The sequence below is a fragment of the Pipistrellus hanaki genome, assembly GCF_964339955.1.
Source record: "Pipistrellus hanaki genome assembly, chromosome: 9".
In the NCBI taxonomy this organism is placed as follows: Eukaryota; Metazoa; Chordata; class Mammalia; order Chiroptera; family Vespertilionidae; genus Pipistrellus; species Pipistrellus hanaki.
Genome location: NC_140511.1, coordinates 32,521,464 through 32,542,377, shown reverse-complemented (window position 1 = coordinate 32,542,377; position 20,914 = coordinate 32,521,464). Strand labels below are relative to the sequence as shown.

At 46.2% G+C, this 20,914-nt stretch overlaps 1 protein-coding gene and 1 long non-coding RNA gene across 2 annotated transcripts in view; one reads left to right on the top strand and one right to left on the bottom strand.

Annotated features, from left to right (window-relative positions):
- Positions 1–285: 285 nt before the first annotated feature.
- Positions 286–6,684, bottom strand: FZD4 (frizzled class receptor 4). The gene is made up of 2 exons (XM_084895001.1): positions 6,085–6,684; positions 286–3,361 (listed from the first exon to the last, which is right to left on the bottom strand). The coding sequence occupies exons 1-2, from the start codon at positions 6,367–6,369 to the stop codon at positions 2,033–2,035; spliced, it is 1,614 nt and encodes a 537-aa protein (XP_084751127.1). The 5' UTR covers positions 6,370–6,684; the 3' UTR covers positions 286–2,032.
- Positions 6,685–6,910: 226 nt separating this feature from the next.
- The window catches only part of LOC311628221, a 51,002-nt gene continuing 36,998 nt past the window's right edge, over positions 6,911–20,914 (top strand). The window contains exon 1 of the long non-coding RNA XR_014795977.1: positions 6,911–6,987. This is a non-coding gene — a long non-coding RNA (uncharacterized lncRNA). The remainder of the gene's footprint in view (positions 6,988–20,914) is intronic.

Below are 20,914 nucleotides of genomic sequence, written 5' to 3'. Positions count from 1 at the left end.
CCAGCAGCCCACTCCCCACCCCCCTGCCTACTTAGTGACTGTCTCTAAAAACGCCAGACTTTCTCTTCCAGAACCTGCAACAAGGCCTTAGATGCATCTTCATCTCAGACTGCTCAAGAATGACACAAAAGCAGAGGAGAGAAGGAAAATGTCAAACCATGAGCATAATGCTCAAACAAACAAAAAGCCATGCTTATTTCCAGAATTTGCCTACCTATTTGGAATTCTGAGTCCCTGGAGATGTTTTTTCCATTAAACAAGAAGTGATAAAAGAGCTTTCCTACCTGTTTTTTGTTTTGTTTTGTTTTTTTAAAGTGGGGCATGAATAAATAAATAAAGGAGCCATTGCAAAGTAGTCGCTGAAGCAGACAGGTAAGAGTTACAAGGAGAACAACCTGCGACAGTGTCAACAATTTGTCCCAGAGATCTGGCGATTAGAAGGCCTAAGGCGGGTTAAGAGAAAGGCCAGTTACAATTTTAAAAGAACTGCAACTTTGGCGAGGCTGCTAGGGGGTACCCCCTTGTAAGGAACATAAAGCATACATTTTAAAAGCTCTGGATACCTCCGCAAAAGGCAATTAAGACCTGTGCTGTTAGAGTTTGCAGTTCATTTCATATGGTCTACACTTTATTCCCTACAAGCCAATCGGCTGCTGGCTGGCATTCTGGAGATTCATTAGGCACCATATAAATACTCCAGGCCACACTGCCTCCAATGAAATCTTATACGGAGCCTTTGCCAATTACTGGGAAACAATTATACACCAAGTAGTTGGATTAGCTGTCCTTAGTCCCCTCTACAACTCTGAGAAAGTCCCCATTGTGGCAGGTAGACCAGACTTTTCCGATAACATTCTTATGCTAAAAGAAAAAAATAAAAGGCACTATCATTCCGAAAATGCAAGTTGACCACAGTTTGAAAGTCAGTTCAGTATACTTATTATGTCATGGTCCAAGAATGTGCTTTTAATTGTAATTGACACACACACACAAATTACACAGTTAATCTGTGTGAATGCAAAGTTGCCAAGAAACTTAACATTTTAGCTCTTCCAGACTGGCGTCTGCACAGATGCAATCACACAAAGTAAAATATATTAAGTCCCCGTTGCTCAATGCAACAGGTCTCTGGGGTCGGTAAGGTAAGTGGACTTGGTAAATCTCATTTTCCTTTGAATCAAGTGATTGTCAGAAAGTGAATCACCCTTCCTTCCCCCCTCATTAGGCACGCTGCAGTGCAAAAGTTCCTATAAAAATGCCTATTTTGAGTTATTAATGTAAGATGAAAAAAAAAAAAAAACCAAAAAAACAAAACAGCAGCAGCCTCGAACAGACATGTTGAAATTTAAGAAGAAGGGAGAGAAGAAAAATCCGGGGAATACCTTATGTGTGTTTGTACAGTACTTTTGTTTGTTCAAACAATTCTTTTTTATGACAAAGGCACTGAAAGATTCTGACACCACCTCTTGGGAGAGCAATCCTCAAGTTCTAAACAGCAGACAATGCACCACCGAAAATGTTTATGTTAGATCAGCCAAACTATAAAACTCGTGTGACACGTCTCTGAACCCGGCATTTCCAGTGTTTATAGATTGCTTTGCTATCTGAAAGACCCAGTTAGTATTTTAAATTTTAAAGAGTTAAAAAAAAATTTAATCTTTCTCCCAGCAAGTTACCTTACTCACAGCTCACATCCCACCCCTCAGGGAACAGCAGCATCGCTGGGATCTAGGCAAGGACCTCCACGCTCCAAGCTGCGACCTGCTAAAGTGATCAATGTTATGATTTTTCACAGCTTTGAAAGCCTCTAACTGGCTTTTCCGTTTTGGATTATTCCAAAGTCTGCAGCAAAATCATTCGTTTTAGGATGCTGGGGTGAGAGGGAGAAGGGAGTAGGGGAAGGGGGTCCCCTTAGGGTGGTTGGTTTGTTCAAACTGAGATTCATTGCATGAAACGTTTAGTGGCATTTGCGTCGAAATGCTGGCATGTCCCCCCCCCGTCAAAATTTGGGAAGCGTGGAGGCTGGCTAGCTTCACACCACCGTTTCATTGCCTTTCCCAGGCTTTACCCAACCGTTCACTCTTTTTTCTCTCTTTACCTTCCCAGAATTCACCAATCGGTTGGAACACTTCTGCCAGGTGTGAAGCGTTTTGGCAGACCAAATCCACATGCCGGAGGTGATGCCCACCAGCAGAGACATAAAGATTTTCAACATCTCGACGGCCATATTGGAGTCGTCCGCGGAATAGCGGAAAATCGCCCAGTTGGAGATTTCATAGAAATAACAGGCGATCACGCAGGTGGCGGGAACCGTGTACAGGACCGAGAAGACCCCGATCTTGACCATCAGCCTTTCCAACTTGTCCGTCTTTGTCCCGTCCTTCTGAAGATTCGACCGGATTTTGAACAAGGCCACCAGGCCTGCGGCGATGAACAGAGTTCCGATCACCAGGTAAGTGAACAGGGGGGCCACCACGAAGCCGGTGAGGGCGTCGAGGTTCTGGTTCCCCACGTAGCACAGGCCCGTGAGTTCATCCGCGTCCACCAGCCTCATGATCAAGATGACGATCGTCTTCACCGCGGGGATGGCCCAGGCGGCGATGTGGAAATAGGAGCTGTGCATTTCAATGGCCTCGTGACCCCACTTGAGTCCGGCTGCCAAAAACCAGGTGAGCGTCAGGATGACCCACCAGATGGAGCTGGCCATTCCGAAAAAGTACATCAGCAAGAAAATGATTGCACATCCTGTGTTCTTAAGTCCTTCTTGGATGAGAACGGGTTCTGCTGCCTCTTCAAAATCGCAGGATATCCTCTCCCGGCCCACCGTCAGCCTGACAATATAAGCGATGCTATAAATATTATAGCACATACTGAGAAATATGATGGGGCGCTCCGGGTAGGAAAACCTGGAGGAGTCGATGAGGAAGGTCAGCACGGTGAAGGCGGTGGAGATGAAGCACAGGCTGGCCCACACGGCCATCCAGACGTCGGTGAACTCCTTGGCCGAGCGGCTGTACAGGCCGGCGTCGTAGCCACACTTGAGGACGCAGTTCAGGCTCCTTTTCACCCAGATGTACTGATCGGAGTTGGTTCCCACGGAATGGCACTCTTCCCCGGGCTGGATGGAGTTTTTGTGGGGTAGCGGCACCTCCTCGTCTCCCGGCCCCTCCATGCACATGTGGTTGTGGTCATTCTGGGGCGGGAACTTGCTGCAGTTCAGGCTCTCCGGCCAGGCAAACCCGAATTCCTTCAGGACAGGTTCACAGCGTCTCTTGACAGAAAGGCACATGCCGCCGCAGGGGCCGATGGGGATGTTGATCTTCTCTGTGCACATTGGCACATACACGGAACAAAGGAAGAACTGGAAAAGTAACGACACGGGCAAAGAAAACAGTGACTTGGGGGTATGACCAAACGCTTGCACAAAGCAGAGTTGTGAATGCTTCCAGGCATAGCACACAACTACTTTTAAACCTGCCTATCGAGAGTCTGACCATTCATGCTGACCTCAAACAGGGATGCCTAGTAATCCCCTACACACTTTTCTTCTTTGGGGTCTGGTAATCCTTTCCAGGGGAACATAAGTAAACAAATGTATAAAAAGGACCCAAAGAATTATATAATCCCCTTTTGTACAATGCTTAATAAGCCTTAAAAGACTAACTTGGGAGTTCTCCCTCCCTTCTCAGCTACTATTTGAAAGAGCTGAACAGACTAATCAAATCATAGTCATTTTGGTGACGGGTGATTTATTTTTCTCTTCTTTTTAAAAAAATATATTTTTATTGATTTCAGCGAGGAAGGAGAGGGAGAGATAGAAACATCAATGATGAGAGAGAATCGTTGGTAGGCTGCCTCCTGTATGCCCCACACTGGGGATCGAGCCCACAACCCGGGCATGTGCCCTTGACAGGAATCGAACCCAGGACCCTTCAGTCCGCAGGCCAATGCTCTATTCTCTGAGCCAAACCAGCTAGGGCTGGGTGACTTATTTTTCATCCCCATTTCTTTCTTTCTTTTTTTTCTTTTTCTTTTTTTTTTTTTTGTTGTTAATATTTTATTGATTTTTTTTTTTTTTTTGAGAGAGAGGAAGGGAGACGGATAGAGAGTTAGAAACATTGATGAGAAGAAAACATTGATCAGCTGCCTCTTTGTATACCCCCTACTGGGTATGTGCCCGCAATCAAGATACATGCCCTTGACCTGAATCAAACCTGGGACCCTTGAGTCCGCAGGTTTACGCTCTATCTGAGCCAAAACGGTTAGGGCCCCCATTCCTTTATCACCATAAAAATAAAAATAAAGGCAAAAAAAAAAAAAGCAGACCCACCTCTTCTGTTAATATTCTCTCTTTTCTGTACTTTATCCCTTAAAATTATTGTTCATATCGAAACAGAAAGTATCCTAATTGAGATACTGTTAGACCCAGTGAGGGGACGCCGGAGGGGATGCATGTTGAGGCCTCTGGTCACCAGGGGTTCGTTTGGCCAGGTTTCCACTTTGAATAATAATGAAGCACAATAGGAAAATATAAATGTTAAGTCCCTGACACTGCAGGACCAGCAGGGGAGAGTGCAGTTGCTGTCCTCAATTCCTCCAGCATTGATAAACAGTCTGCTTGGCTCCTTACAGATGTTGTCTATGAAGTCTAGAGTTACAAGTAACTATTTTCCAGCATGTAAAGGGATCCAGTCCTGTCCTTCAAAACAGCTTGGCTGCCTCCCCAGGATACAAGCAATTAAAAAATATATATCCCTGGAAAAGCTGTTTCTCCAACAACAACAAAAAAAATAAATTGCCACTGATGTCAGGATATGCACTGTTTCCAAACCGAGAGCTAGAGGATCATTTCTTAAGCTTTTATAACCTAGTTCTGAAGGTCTGGAGCTTCCAGAGGGACACTTCACCAGCAACGGGTCTAATCCCAGCCATCTTTCTGAAACCACAATCTAACTTTTAAAATGACCCATATAAAAACACGCACCTAGTCAGTAAGCTGCCTGCTTGTTTCTTATCTCTAAGAAGACATGACCAGGACCACTGATTTCAAAAGCTTTTAGCCTGGACAACGATCCCCTATTTTCACGAATCTCCCTCTTTTCTAAAATAAAATAAAATAAAATAAAATAAAATAAAATAAAATAAAAATCACTCATAGCCTCATCAAACAAAACACAAGTGTTAGCACTTTTTAAAAATGTCCTTTCAATCGTTTTTCTTTTCCAATGAATAGGGTGTTGTTTTTGTAAGACCGTAATCACCCTGTACAGGCAAATTCTTTCTTCACTTATAACTGTAGGATGAACACGTTTTGTATCATTACATAAGCTTAAAAAAGTTGTCATGACTGCAAACAACAACAACAATCTCCCAATATGAGAACTACCTTCTTCCAACATACAGACTACCTTTTCCCCCAAGCTGTGTTTTCTCCCCCTCCAAGTACTAAACCTGCCCTCCACCCTGAGGATAAGAATAATCTCCAGCCAATGCAACCATTCCTTTCTGCATGACCTCTAACGTCAGGCGGGCCCCACGATTCGGGGCCACTCCTTAGAAAACGGGGCAGTGGTGTTTCCTTTAGCAAACCACCCAGAAATATGGGGGAGAAACGAGGTCGGTGAGGGAGAAGTTCCCAGCTCCTGCCTTATCTCTGCTTCCAAGTCTCAGCTGCAGCTGGCTGCCCCGCCGGGGACTCGTCCACTGAGCAGCGGCGGCCAGAATCCTTGGCAGAGATAACCCTCAGCTCCACTGGGGTTAGGGGCTTGGCCAGACACGGTGGGCAGGGGAGAAAAACGGAAGGGCGGGGTGTACGAGTGGGTTCTCTCGCGGGCCAGATGACTTACACAACGTTTTGGCTTCCAGTCCCTGAGAAGGGACAGGCAAGTGGGGGTGGGGATGGAAATCACTTTTTCAGGATTATACCCTTCAGCCTAGAAAGCGGGCAGGCGGAGGGGGGGGGGTGTAGGGGGGGGGGGTCTCGATTTAGTAAGGTTTCCACCGAATTAGTGTGGGGCGTCCCTGCCCAAGGGTTTCGCCAGGGGTGGAGGGTGGGGAGTGGGGGGATGGGGTGGGGGCGCCCACCTGCAGCTGGCTGGAGCAGCCGTACTGGATGAGCGGCGTGAAAGTTGTCAGCTGCAGCTCGGCGTCCGTCTGCAGCTCGTGCCCCACCAGGTTGGGCATCTTGGTCACGTTGTAGCCCAGGTTCTGGCACATGGAGATGCGGATGGGGTCGCAGCGCCGCTCCTCCTCGTCCCCAAAGCCCCGAGCCGGCCCCGAGAGCAGCAGCAGCCCCAGCAGCAGCCGCAGACGGAGACCGGCGCCCCCGGGCGCCCCCGGGACGCTCGGCCCTGCGCCCCGCCAGGCCATGGCCAGAGCCGGGGGGCAGCGGCGGCGGGGGCTGCTCCAGCAGACACCCCCAGTTTGCACGGGGGGTCGCGCTGCTCCCAGCTCCGGGGCTAGGGAGTGTGATCAGGCGCCAACCAAGGGCGACGAGGGTGCAGCAGCGGTCGGCTCTCCAGCAGCTGCGCGCAACTGTGCGGGGTGTTAGGCTCCCCGGGGCGAGGCCGAGAGACGGGCTGCTCGGGTCATGGCTGCAGGCGGCGAGCCTCGGACCCAGCGCCCAGCCGCGTCGGCTCGGGGGTCTCCGCGAAGCCCGCCAGCGCCCAGCGCCGCGCCGCTCTCACCGCCCGAGCCCTCCCGGGCGCTACAAGTTCGCTGGGCGGTGGCGGGGCTGGACGGACAGCGCGCGCGTCCAATGGGCGGGCGCTGTGGGCAGCGGGGGGCGGGGCCAGTCTGCCGCTGGAGTGCCAGGCCCCGCCCGCCCGCCGCCCTCCCCGCTCCCCCTCTTCTCCCCTCCCCGGAGCGCCCCGCCCCGCTTCCCGGCTCTCACTTTCCTCCCACCCGCTCCGCCGGGTTCAGGGGCTGGGCAGGGATGGAGTCGAGTCCCTCCGGCGGGGACAGCCGGCCCCCTCCCTCCTCTCCCAGGTGAGAAGTGCTCCCAGAATGGGTGGGCTTCCCTTTCCTTTTCCAGCGGTCACCTCGCTCCACGGCCACCTCCCCCACGTCAGGCAGAGAAACCCGTACAAAGAGCACGGGATTGGGATTTGCCAAGATGTGTGGCTTTAAAATCCCGGCTGTGTGACCTTGAGCAAATTGCACAACCTCTCGGCGCCCGCCGTTCTCCCAGTCCTTACAGAGACGTGGGAGGATGAGCGGTATAAAGCGTAAAAAGCGCTTAGCTCGGTGCCTGGTACAGCCCGCGCCCCGCAGCTCCGACCACTCCCGTCTTGTTCGGGTGGGAGCCCGGCCCCCGCTCCCCGCCCCCAGGCTCCGCCGACCCGCGCCCGCGCGCCCGCCCGGGAGCCCTGCCTCCCGCCTCCTGTGGGGGAGGCGCCCCGGAGCGGAGCAGCCGGGCGGCCGAGGGTCTCGCGCTCCGATTTCCTCGCCGCATGGAATGAAATTCCACAGGGGGATTGGAGAGGAAATGAAGCCGGGAAGCTCCGTGCTTCTCGGCCCGCCGCCCTTCCTGTCTCGGGGACACGGTTTCTAAATAAGGTTGGGAGGGAGAGAGGGCGGGAGGGGAGAGGCTGGACCTGCTCTAGAGAAGAAAGGGAGGGGGAGATGGGCTAGAAAGCGCCCAGCTACAGGGGCTCCCCTCTTCCTGGGTCCCAGGCATCCTTCCCTGCAGCCTGTATCTCTTTCTAACTTCTGCCTAGGATCCTGGGGATCTGGGGACCATGCGACCTGGTTTCAATCCAACTTAACCCCTCTCTCATTCTCAGCCCTCCCCGACCTGCACCCCCTCCTCCTCCCCAGAGCTGTGGGCTAGCTCCCCCTCTCAGGTTTTCAAGTGGGCCAGGGGAACCCTCAGCAGGTGGATTCCTAAGCCATGTACTTGTTGCTTTACCGATGTCAAGGTACTGTGAGTCTCAGCCTCTATCTGGCCATCCGTGAAATGAGTAAGCTCATGTCTGCATCACACAGTTGTTCTAGGCGTTAAATGAGGGAAATACCTGTAAGTCACTTAGCTCCGTGTCTGGCACAGTGTCTGGCAAGTGCCGACTATCTTAGTTATTGATGTGGGACAGCCTCTAGCTTCCGGCACTGTGCCAAAGTCACCTCCAGCTGCCCAGGTCTGAGGATCTGGGTGAAGAGCTTTCTTCTCTTTTTCTGAGATCTTCTGTCCAACACATGCCACTGTTTTCCTGGGGTTGGTGACAGGGACCACGTTTTTGTGGGTGCTTGTACCCTCCCACGTCAGCTAAGTCTGGCATATGGCGGAGGCTGGATATAAGTTGGAAGGAGGTCTGTGCCACTAGTGCTCATATTGTTTTGTAGTTTTAGTTTGGCAACTATTTCCTTGGCTAAAGGAAATACTGGAATCAACTTTTTTGTGTGTGTGTTTGGCTCTGTACCAGAACTGTGTTATACACATAGAAGCTGCACTGTCTCCAGCCATCATCATCATCATCATCATCATCATCATCATCATCATCTCCTGGGGAAGGAGACTCCACTAGCCTGGGAAAGAGATGAAGAAACTGAGGCTAGAACCAAAGTGATAGAAAATGAAAGATCAGTCAAACCAGGGCTCAAAAGCAGCCTTTCTGAGATGGGGAACAAAGTCGTTTCTCCAGAAAATTTCCCAGCAGGAGATTGACATACTCGGCAGTAGGGTTAAAGCTTCTGTATGCCTGTGCTGAGTAACACATGAGACCATTGGCCTACATAGATGAATAAATCATTAGGTGTATACATCAAGTCAATAGATGATCCCCACCCTCTAGGACTCACAGGAGACAAAGCATAAACAGGCAACTGTAACTCAATGCAGTAAAAGCACAGGGAGAACTTTAGGTGAATCCAAAGTAGAGGTAGCTACGTTAGGAGGGCTGCTCAAAGGGAGACTGTTGCAGGGATTCTGAGCTACTCAGAGAGCAGCGCTAGTGAGCAATGGCACTTCTCCTAGGGCACTTGCAGGGAGGACAGCAGGGTTTGCTTTGCGCTAAAGATATGTGAACATGGTTTATTAAACAGTGACCTCCATGAAGACAAGGAGCAGGTGCTGTCCCTTGCCTGGGGCCTGGCACATACAGGGAACATCGTTAAGTGCTGGGTGAACGAGTACTGTTAACAGATCAATAACAAATAACTCCTATTGAACTTACACCAGATTAAGGGTTAAGTGCTTTACATGCATATTATCTCTTTTATTTTGCACAACAGCTTGAGAAAACTCATGTTCTGGGCGGTTAAGCAATTTGCCCAAGACTACACAATAAGTGACAGAAAAGGGCCCAGATGCATGTCCACCTAGACCAGGTCTTGTGTGCAGTGCACGGTGCTGCTCTCCCCGAGGACACTTTGGACACTCAGTCATCTCTATAGTTAAAGGTGACCCTTTTATGTTCTGGGGCCCCTTGTACCTGGCCCTGGCCTCCCTGCCTCATCTTGCTTGAAGCAACTGTCTCCTTTCAGAACACTCGGAAGAAGAAGGCCATTCCCTGTCAGAAGCTTTTCCTGTCAACAGCTTTTCTTTCCCTGCATGGAACTCATCGCAGGTATTTTCCAAAAAAAGAAAGCCAGGGGAGTCACATTTCAGTCTGAATGTGGAAAGAAAACAAAGACCACAACTTAGAGCTAAGTCTGAATGGCCTGGAGCCCCTCAGCCTCCCTCTCGCAGAGTGGTTTACACAGTCGCCAGTCTGCTCCTGGTGACAGGCATGGCATGTTTGTCTTTGTTGCAGAAAACACTTCCAAGCCGAGGGCTATCCACCCTGTGACATGCAAAGCATTTAGGAGCAGAAGACAGGGACACATGAATAGGACCTTCCATTAGCCTCGCAGTGAAGGGCAGGCCATGGGCCCCTAGTGGCTCTGGCCCGAGTGCCCGGGTAGCTCCCTCTCTCCACTCTCTTAGGACACATGCAGCACACTCTGGAGGTGCAACAAACATGACTTGGGGGGCAGTTGGAGGGCTCTCTATTTGCATCTAATGAGAGGCCGGGTTCTAATTAACTCCTGTGATGTGTTAATTTTTCAACCTGACATTTTCTGCTCTAATAGATTCTTGTAATGGTTCCTAAATTAAAGGCTGCATTTAAAGACTAGCGTTTAGGTTAAAATCCACCACCTAGGGGGGTTGGGGTGGGGTGGGGGGTGTAAACATCCTTTCCTTCGTAAGGAAAACCTCTCATTTGCAGTTTTTTTGCTAACCCAATTAAGTGCTGAAGTAGTCACTCCAGAGCCTGCTTTTCATTTTCGGCGAAACAATCCAAACTAATCCATATTCAGTAGCTTCCAAGAAAAGTCTTATTCCAACCACTCACGAAGAAACCAGCTTCTTTGAATCTGGACAGAACATTTAGAACTCACAAAGAGCTGTCTTGATGGAAAATGCGAGAAAGTGGTTCATTATCAACCTGTTTAGTTTTTTGGGGGTGGAATTCACTGGAACTAAAACCTCACAGGATTGGCAATTCACTGTGGAAAACAGAAGCCTAAGGAGAAGTCATGCCACAGCCTATTAGTTTATAGATAGTCAAGGTGCTACATCTTCTCCAGTACCCAAACTAGCTATAAAACAGGGTAAAGTGGAACCCTAACCCTAACCCTAACCGGAATCTTGCTTGAAGAGGAAGAATCAAAGGCCCCAAGCGGTTAAGTAACAACTCTTAAAGGGCAGAGCCAAACCTTCTTTTTATCTATTGCACCACTCACCAGCAGAGAAGAATCCAGTCACCACAGAGCTCTTGCATGTCAAGGAATCAGAGCCCTGTTCCTCCTATCAAGTGTAAGACAGTACATAAAACATTCTATCTCTTGGTGGAGATGGTTTAATATATAGGTGGGTAACCATGAACCTTTGCAGGAGACAAAAAATAATGCAAACACATCCACAACTTCATTTCATTTCAATATTTATCAGTAAAGCCACTAGCCAATGTTTAGTGACAGGTTATTATGGGCATGTCACTGAGAGGTCTTTTTTGAACTCATGTCGCAGTCTCCTTTCAGTCACTCACTCCTTAGCTCTGCTTTATTTTCTTCACTAGAGGCCCGGTGCACGAATTTGTGGGGTCCCTCGGCCTGGCCAGCAATCGAGGCCTATTGTGGTGCCAGCTGGCTGAGGGGAGGGACCCTGGGAGTTTGGCTGTGGGAGCGCACTGAACACCAGTGTACAGCTCCTGCATTGAGTGTCTGCCCCTTATGGTCAGTGCACATCATTGTTCTGGTTGTTCCAATAGTCCCAGGCGTTTGGTTGTAATTGTTGCTTAGACATATATATGTGTGTGCAGATATATATGTGTTAATTAGAGGCCCAGTGCACAAAATTCATGCACTATGTATGTGTGTATGGGGGGAGGGGGGGAGGGAGGCAGGTCCCCTCAGTCCAGCCTGCACTCTCTCCAATCTGGGATCCCTTGGCCTAAACCGGCAGTTGGACATTCCTCTCACAATTTGGAGCCACTGGCTCCTAACTGTTCACCTGCCTGTCTGCCTGATCACCCCCAACTGACCCCTGCTGGCCTGGTTGCCTCAACTTTCCTCCCGCCAGCTTGGTTGCCCCTCATTGCCCTCCCCATGGCCTGGTCGCCCCCAACTGCCCCCCCTCTGCTGGCCTGGTCACCCCTAACTTCCCTCCGCTGCCAGTCTGGTCTCCCCTTACTGCTTCCCCTGCCAGCCTGGTCACCCCCATTTGCCCCCCTCTGCCTACCTGGTTGCCCCTAACTCTCCCCCCTCCACTGGCCTGGTCACCCTTCACTCCTCCCCACCCCCCGCCATGTGGTCATCCCCAACTGCCCCCCTGATGGCCTGGTTGCCCCCAACTGCACCCCCCCACCAGCCTGGTCGCCCCAACTGCTCCCCCTGCCTGCCTGGTTGCCCCATGCAGCCTGCTGTTCAGTCGTTTGGTCATCCCTCACTAACCCCCCTGCTGGCCTTGTCATCCCACAAAACATGTTGTTCGGTAGTCCATCCAGTTGTTTTGGTCATGATGGCCCCTGGCTTTTTATATATTGGGATAGATGGCACTCACAGATGTCTATAACTGGTTTGGTGGTTTACTTGCTTATTTAATTTTCTCTTTCTACCACCTGAAAAGAAGCTTCACAAGAATAGGGTCTTAGCGATCTTCTTCACTAAAATATACCTGGTGCCTAGGGAATGCTCAATAAATATTTGTTAAATGAATAAACTTACATAGTACCTGCTGTTGTTCTCCCTGTTTTACAGTTGAGGATACAGAGTCTCAGAAAGATTAAGAAACTTGCCTCAGGTCCCACAGTAAATGGCAGAGTTGATATTCCAACACAGGTTCATCTGACTCCTCAGCATATGCTTTTGACCATTATGCATACTCCAGTGGCTCCACAGTGTCCTCTAGGTGTGAAGTGCCTTATAGGGTATTGGAGATGGAATCCGTGCTAATCAGCTAGTTCCTTGCTTAGTCATTGAAGTTAATCAGTTAACAGCTATGTATTTACTGAGTCTGTATAGTATGCACTGCTAAGTTAACTAAATTATTCCTCCAATTGGGACAGACATTCAGGATGACTCATTTATCACATTTTGAGAATTTCCAAATGTCTGCATTTTTATGTGATCTTTCCTTAGTAGCTCTCAAATTATCAGTTTCAAGAATTTGACTAAATTTTAAGCCTCCCTACCTTAATTTTTTTCCATGATCTCTTTGGCTTTAAGAATCCCTACTAGGGTTTAATTTCTATTCTAAAATGAGAAGAAAAGGGCACATTTTAAGAAAACAATTTTCAGGAACATACAAAAAACAAACAAACAGCTGATAGCATCTGTTAGACTACAGAGGCTGGGAAAGAACCTTCCAGATCATTATTACAGAACCTCACTCAAAAGCCAAGACCCAGAGGGTGGAGATGACTTATCTAAGATAGGCTTAGAACTAAATATTCTTTTCTTTCCCTCTAGGAATCTTTCCACCATATCACAATGACTTCCTTCTACCCTCTTACCTGGGAAACAAGGGTTGTTGTCAGAACCAGGTTATGCTAAATAGCAGCAGACCCATTGATCATATCTGAAGCTTCAGATATACAGGGAGTTAGGTCATAGATTGTTCTGTCTAACCAGGTCCTTTCTCTTACTTAATAATACCACCACACATTACCACTCTCATGCAAAGAATAACTAAACATGCCTCAGCTGCCAATCCCTCATCTACCTCAGCCACTCCATTCCCCCTTCCACCTTGCCTAAACATTGTATTTTGGAAAAGCTGTATCAAATGACTTCCTAAATTTTGCTTCTGTGACTGCCATAGCCTCCCTTGAGGAGTAAGCCAAAGCATCCCTACTAGTGAATTCTGAATTATAGCATCCCCATGAGGCTGGAGCGGTGGGAGTTATATGGCTCGGGGAATATCAGAACTGAAAAAACAGTCTCAGAGACCAAGGAGTCTACCTCATCACCTCATTTGCAGATAAATGTGGGTATTGAGAGAAAAGGAAATGTTGACTGTACACTTTGATAATGCTAGCTAGATACAAAGCAAGGCTAGAAACCAGGCCTTCTGGCTTCGAAGATCAGTATTTATTATATGATGCTGGAGTCTTGGCAGAAGGGACACAGTGAGCCCTGGGGAAAAGGTGTTAACCGAAATACAATGTCTTTTCAGCAAGAAAATCAGGGAATTCTGTTTCCTTTTTAGAATTAAGCTACACCATAGTAACTCTCTACAGGAAAAGCAAAAGCAATATATTTTTTAAAAAATCATCCTAGGACTTTTGTGATAATTAAAGAGATACATATATGGAGGTCCTTACCACTTGGCATGGAAAAGCCTATTAGTTTTTCTTGTGGCATTGAGTTAAACTTGCCTATATCGTGGTGCTTAAATCCAAGATTTCTCCACTTCTCATTCTACTTGTGTTTTTTTGGTGCCTCTTAGTACAGGTGAACTTCCTGGGCATAAATTCATCTTATCTATAATAATAAAAGGGTAATATATTAATTAGACCAGATGTCTTCTGGATATCATTCTGGACATCCTTCCTGATGAAGCCGAGGCTAGAGGGAAGCCAGCCCGGGTCCCAGATGCCTGCGGTGGCCAGAGGCGGGGAACCCAGGTCCCAGGTGCCGGAGGGAAGCTCCATACTGTCTTCCACAGTGGCAGCCAGGGAAAGGAAGGCCTAATCTTGCACAAATTTTTGTGCATCAGGCCTCTAGTCCTATATAATAAAAGGTTAATATACAAATAGACCGAAGAGCAGAACGGCCAGTCACTATGATGTGCACTGACCACCAGGGGGCAGTCGCTACTCCCTGGTGGTCAGTGCACTCCCACAAGGGGAGTACCGCTCAGCTAGAAACCAGGCTCATGGCAGGCTGAATTTGTGCATCAGGCCTCAAGTATTCTATATAAATAGTGCCCTCTGGAGCTCTACAATATGTATCTCTTTATATTATGGTAGGACAGCAAATAATAGCTAAAGTGCTTTATCAATGTTAATATGATACTATCAAAGGTAAGGACTATTCTTATGTCTATTTGTCAGCGTCAGAAAAGAAGATTTGAAGATAGATCAGAGCAAGCAAATTAAGCCAGAGAGATCTGATTAGAAACTCTAACTTGACAGTTTACTAGTTCTGTGATGCAGACCAACTCTAACTTTCTGAGCTTCATTGTCTATAGCTTTAACATGGGAATAGTAAAAATAATGGCAGACACTGTTGGCTATTTAGCCAGTAGCCTCCCCATACCCTACTTGCCCAATCCCAACCTTTCTTTCTAACAATAATATGTCAATATCACATGCTTCAAAAGAAGATGAGCTCTTTCATAGTCCTAGAGCCTGGGGATAAATCTCTTCCCTTGCAAATGATTGGTTTAGGAATGGGTATATAACATAATTATAGCCAAGTATAAATGGAGCATAGGTTGGAAGGGCTCATCTTTTAGGACATTTTCCTTAAGATTTGCTTTTTCTCACTTTAGCTTTTGGATGTTATGACTGAAACTGTTATTGCTTTCTTGCTACCAAAAACAGTATAGGCCAAATGCTGAAGATGAATGTGGGGTTAATTTTTTCCTTAATTTTTAAAAATTTGTATATATATATATATATATATATATATATATATATATACACACACACACACGTGTGTGTGTGTGTGTGTGTGTGTGTGTGTGTGTGTGATTACTGGATCAAATGGGAGTTCCATTTTTAACTTTTTGAGGTAACTCCATACTGTCTTCCACAGTGGCTGCACCAGTCTGCATTCCCACCAGCAGTGCAGGAGGGTTCCTTTTTCTCTACATCCTTGCCAGCACTTGTCATTTATTGATTTGTTGATGATAGCCATTCTGACAGGTGTGAGATGGTATATCATTGTTGTTTTGATTTGCATTTCTCGCGTAATTAGTGACTTTGAGCATGTTTTCATATGTCTCTCGGCCTTCTGTATGTCCTCTTTCGAAAAGTGTCCATTTACATCCTTTGACCATTTTTTGATCGGATTGTTTATCTTCCTTTTGTTAAGTTATATGAGTTATCTTTAAATTTTGGAGATTAAGCCCTTATCAGAAATATCATTGGCAAATATATTCTCCCATGCAGTGGGGTTTAAGCCACTTTTAATTGGGTTTTCTATTTCTTGCACCTGAAGGTATCATAACTGACCCAGACATCAAGCAAGTAGACATATAAAAATTTATGGGTGGTCAGTAAATATTAGTTCTCTTCTTAGCATCATAGAGCAAGACTCTTTAATAATGATAATCCCTTAAATAGTTTAGTCCTTTGTCACAGAGTGCTTTCATAGGCATTTTTCTAATACACTATGAATTTCTTAAAGATTGAGACCACATTTAATTAATTTCTAGCTCAACAGGTGTTGAATGTATCTTAGACTATATCGATCTTTTAACATATTTCCTCTTCATTGATGTTCACTTGGAAGTAATTATCTAGGAACTGGACAAAGTGAACTTGACACAACTCTAGATGTATACCTCATGATACAATTGGTAATAGGACACCTTAATTTGATACTTTGGCAAACCTTATATTGAAAGTGATGTGCTTATATAGGATGTACTATTATCTAGGGCCTATGCTATATGGAAGGCATCATTAACTTAATAATTAACCTATCATGTGAACATTCCCTGTCTGTTAGGATTGCCACCAAGGACAGAATTAGGCTGCTTGGAAGGGCTTGGGTAACGTAGGGCTCTAAGAAGAGCAATAGAAAGTGCCAGATGTGACTCTAAAAAGGAAACAAGAATTTTAAGAATAGATCGCTATCACCTAGCTTCCTCTGCCTGCTGGAGGATATGGTCTTCTCTATACTACAGATCAGAACCAAGAAAGGGAGAGAGGAGGATCCCTATGAGACATCATTCCGTGTATATATTGGGAGAACGGGGTGTGGAGTGGAAGGAGGTTATCAAGGGAAAGGAAGTCTATGGCTGTTTGCAGCTTTGAGCTTTTTCCAAGAGGAAGAGCCTTTTTAAGGAACATTCAACACTTAACCATGAATCCCATGTAGTCTGTGTGAATGAAGGGAACCCTTGTCCAGCAAACCCTTCTTTATGGGTTTTCCCCAGCAAGGCTGTGAGGAAGTGATTAATATCATTTCAACAGCTATTCCCTCATTTAAGCCCTACCGATTCCAGAATATAGAAGGAAATGCATTTGGCATCTAGTACCCCAAGTAATGGTGTCAGTAGTTTTTCAGACCCTGCCTTGAGTACTACTGATTAGGAACTTTTGAGCTGGGCAACATATTTTGAGGAGAGACCTGCCAGCTAATTACTTTGATAGGCTTAATCTGTGAGGATAGGTCATGTGGATAGGAGAGTTAGGTCGAGAGTATGAGGCTTAGGTATTCTCTGTAGGAGATCCTCACTACGGTCCCCTATGCCCACAAGAGGGACCTTTACCCTGAACAAAAGGGCATGCACAATGTCAGGGCTGCTTCTAGCCCATGTTCTGTGAGAATTAGTAAAATCATCCCCTCTATGGGACACTGAGCACAGGGTTCATGGTTAGGTGAGAAAAGTAGAGCTGTATTTCAGCCCCACTTTCTCAGAGTGGGGTGCCTTTGTATACGGTACAATCTATTCAACCATATGGGATGGTTTTACATTATATGCAACCCTCTCATTTTAAAAAAATATATTTTATTGATCTTTCACAGAGAGGAAAGGAGATGGATAGAGAGCTAGAAACATCGATGAGAGAGAAACATCCATCAGCTGCTTCCTGCACACCCCCTACTGGGAATGTTCGTGAAACCAACGTACATGCCCTTGACCAGAGCCGAACCTGGGACCCTTCAGTCCATAGGCCGACGCTCTATCCATTGAGCCAAACCGGTTTTGGCCTCTCATTGGTTTTCACCAAGTGAGGATCATAGTAATCTGAGGATTAATAAAAAAAAATGTAATATGGTTTTTTGGGGGTCCCCAGTAGAACCCTAACTAAATAGCATTCTTTTTCTGATTGGGTTCAAAAGAAATGAATGAATGAATGAATGAATGAATATACATATAAATAAGCTAGCCAAAAATATTACCTTTATTATTGACAGAGCTAGACTGATCAGTAGATGCTACAGCTCTTTATTCACTGACTATTCAGGTACTGAATAGACACTATTTTTGAAACACCCCACACAACAATTTTGGGAAGTAAATATTATGATCCCTGTTTTGTAAATAAGGAAACTGAGTTTGTACGTTGGAGAATTCAAACGCAGGCCTGACTAGACCCATAGCTACCCCCATCTTCTTACTTGGCACCGCGACTTCTGGAGACCAGCTGGAACTTCCACAACCAGAACCTAATGAAATCAACCAGCAATTCTTAGGAGATTTCCAAAATTGTCCTCTGGCAGAGTTTTTTCCTTTCCCCAGGGTTCTCCTTTGGCACAAGCTAAAAAGGCCTGGCTCCTCCAGCTGATGTAGAAATGTGTAAAGCCTCAAGTCCTCCCATTCCAGGTTATTTTTCATTGCCCCTGGGAGCATTAGGTCTAATGCCAGCACGGATGTACTATTTTGAAGCTAAATGCATTTCTCAGAAGACTCAGGCATGGTGCCATTTCAAGGTTCTATTTTATATCATCACCCAGGTCTTTGGGCCACGGTGCAATGTTGCTGCCCAAGTTGCTTTGTCTGGTGTTTTGCCTCCCAAGCATGTTGGGGAGACTACATGCACAAACCCCCATATCCAAGGGCTGTTTTGCTCTCATGGCTTTCCTCATTCCAAAGATACATTTTTTCCTTCTTAGGTCAGGGTCCTTAGAAGCCCAGCCTGAGATGAGTTGTGTTTAAGAGACCTATTGAGTGTTTTCAAGGAGAAAGAGAACGAGAGAAACAAGGTAGGACAGGGAAAAGAGGCGAAACAAGGTTTTGGCTTCAGCTGGAGCCTGGTTTCGGCTAGATCCCATGGGGAGCTCTGGAGCACAAATTGCACCACAGGGTTAGCCTTGCCTTAAGATTAGGAGGACTGGCCTTTTGTACTCACCCCACCCCCTACGCCCCTGGCTGTGGAAGCCACATGCATATGCATGTAGCCTCCTGGTCAAGGTGGCTTCCTCTTAGCAATGGGCAATTCTCCAGAGAAGGGTGTAGCTGTGAGCTGTATTAACCAACTCTCCCAATAGCTCCAGAGACTGTCTGGTAAAAGGGATCTGGACAGGGCACCAGCACTGGTTCTGAATCCTAAGACATAAAAACCACTTGGCTCTGAGTGTTGGTTCTTTAATCTCAGAGATCCCAAAGATTATGCCTCACTGTCTATTCCTTTTTGCACATTTAATTGGTGAGTAAGCCAAGGTAAAAATCACAGAGCAGAATGGTCCTACATTTTCAAGTAGCTGTGACTAAAGATAATGTGAAAGCAGCATTCACCTATTTCAACATTCAGCCAGCCTGCTGAAATGCCTCACTCTGACCGCTACAACATAAATTTCATTTTCTATTCATGTTCATGACCAACAATACTGCACAGTTCACTCTTACAGTATGACCAATAGGTGGCACCAGAAACACCCACACTTAGTCTAACAAATTTAGGCCTTTTATATGTATTTGCTAAAATTTAAATTCTTCTCTGCTTAGATTATTTTCTTGTTGGAAGGCACTCAGAGCTTTAAATCCAATTCCAAACTTGGTAACTTACAGTTCCTCGTTTGCTGTTTGACCTCATTCTTGTAGGGTTATTTGAGTATATAACATATATATAAAAAAAATAGGGTGATAGGGCCAGTGAATTCAGAAAGAAAACATCTATTCATTAGCAAAAGGAAGGAAAAAAGGCCGGACTCCTGCATCCTTTTCCTTCAAGGTCTCTTGAGTGTATAAATGCCGAAGATTATTAGGAAATATTTGAATAACAGGATAAAAAGTCAAGGATACTGCTCCAAAACATGAACTTTATTCCCCACTGAAAACAGACTTGGATGGCAACCAAGCTGTTCAAGTATTGCCCTGGCCAATATCTGACCACAGGGCTCCACTCCGGGAAAGGTCTCTGAGTCCAATGTTCACCATTTTCAAGTTGGTTTCTTTTGAACTTTGTACTTTATTGTTGGTGAAGGGAAGTAAAGGGGGAGGGGTGCTGCATCTTCCAAATTTTTTTTCCCCCCCAACAATCAAGCATTGCATTCCAAAGAGCAGAATGGCTTAAGCAGACAAAACACTGAACTGAGAATTCGACCATTGTCATTATTTGATTCTCCAAGTAAAACTGTATGGTTTTATTGACCAGTGTCACCCAAATAGATTCAATAAAAATAAAAATAAAAATTTTTTAACAATGGGGATACTGATTCTTAGAAATATCATTTAGGTCTAGCCAGGACTTCAATCCAGTTTCTCTGACTCCAAGGCCAAGTTAAACCTAGATACTCCATGAGCTCACCATGCAAACTGGGACAAATCATCTCACCTCGCTGGACTTCAGTTTTATTTATAATGTGAGAGTCTGGACTGCAGGCCCCAGGACACCTTCCAGTTAGAAATCGCCAGATTCTGAATAGTACGTGTGGAGTGCGGTGTCCTGTGTACTGATAGGGATGGGAGGTGTGGTTTGGCCCATAGTCAGTAGGAAGGGAGGGTAAAACTCACTTTGATAGTGTTCCAAAGTGGAAGGTGACACGGCTGTTATACAATGCGTTCAACAGTCTGCTTCTTGTATTGGGGGGCGAGGGGGGAGGTGGGGATGGAGGGAGTAAATACCGGGTCCTGATTAGCCTTTCCGATACCTGTCGTCAGCTTATTATGCCGTAAACATTGTGCCTCTGGGAGCTTTCCTTTCCCAATGAAACAGTCCTGGCATTTGGAATTCCTCTTTCCATGGCATCCTCTTCTGCCTTGCATGCCGCGAATTATTTTCACTGCCCTTCCCTGAACCTTTACTATTTTTGCTCTGCCTTTTGGACAGCAAGGCTGATCAAATGGGGGTTTTAAAAAAAAGTTTCATTACATAAAAGATAGAGGCAGCAGGACTCTTCAAGGATACATGTGGATTCCTTCCCCAAACGTATCTCCATACTGTGAATGGGAAAAGTCAGGAGAAAGGAAGAACAGAAACTAGCCTTCATTGAGTGCCTAAGTGTGCCAGGCTGTCTGCTAAGTCCATTCGATATATATATATATATATATTTTTTTAATTTGTTTTTTTTATTATTTTTTTGCTTTCTTTTTAAAAATACTTTATTGTTGTAAGTTTTACATATGTCTCCTTTCCCCTTTGACCTCTCCCCACCTGCTTCTGCCCCCCAGTACATGCCCCCAACCCCTATTGTCTGTGTTCATTGGTCATGCTTATATGAATGGATGGTTGATTTCCTTCCCCACCCCTCCTCATCCTTCCCTGCTCCATATCTTATCTCTCTTCATCCTCTCGGATGGGGGGCAGTGTTGTAT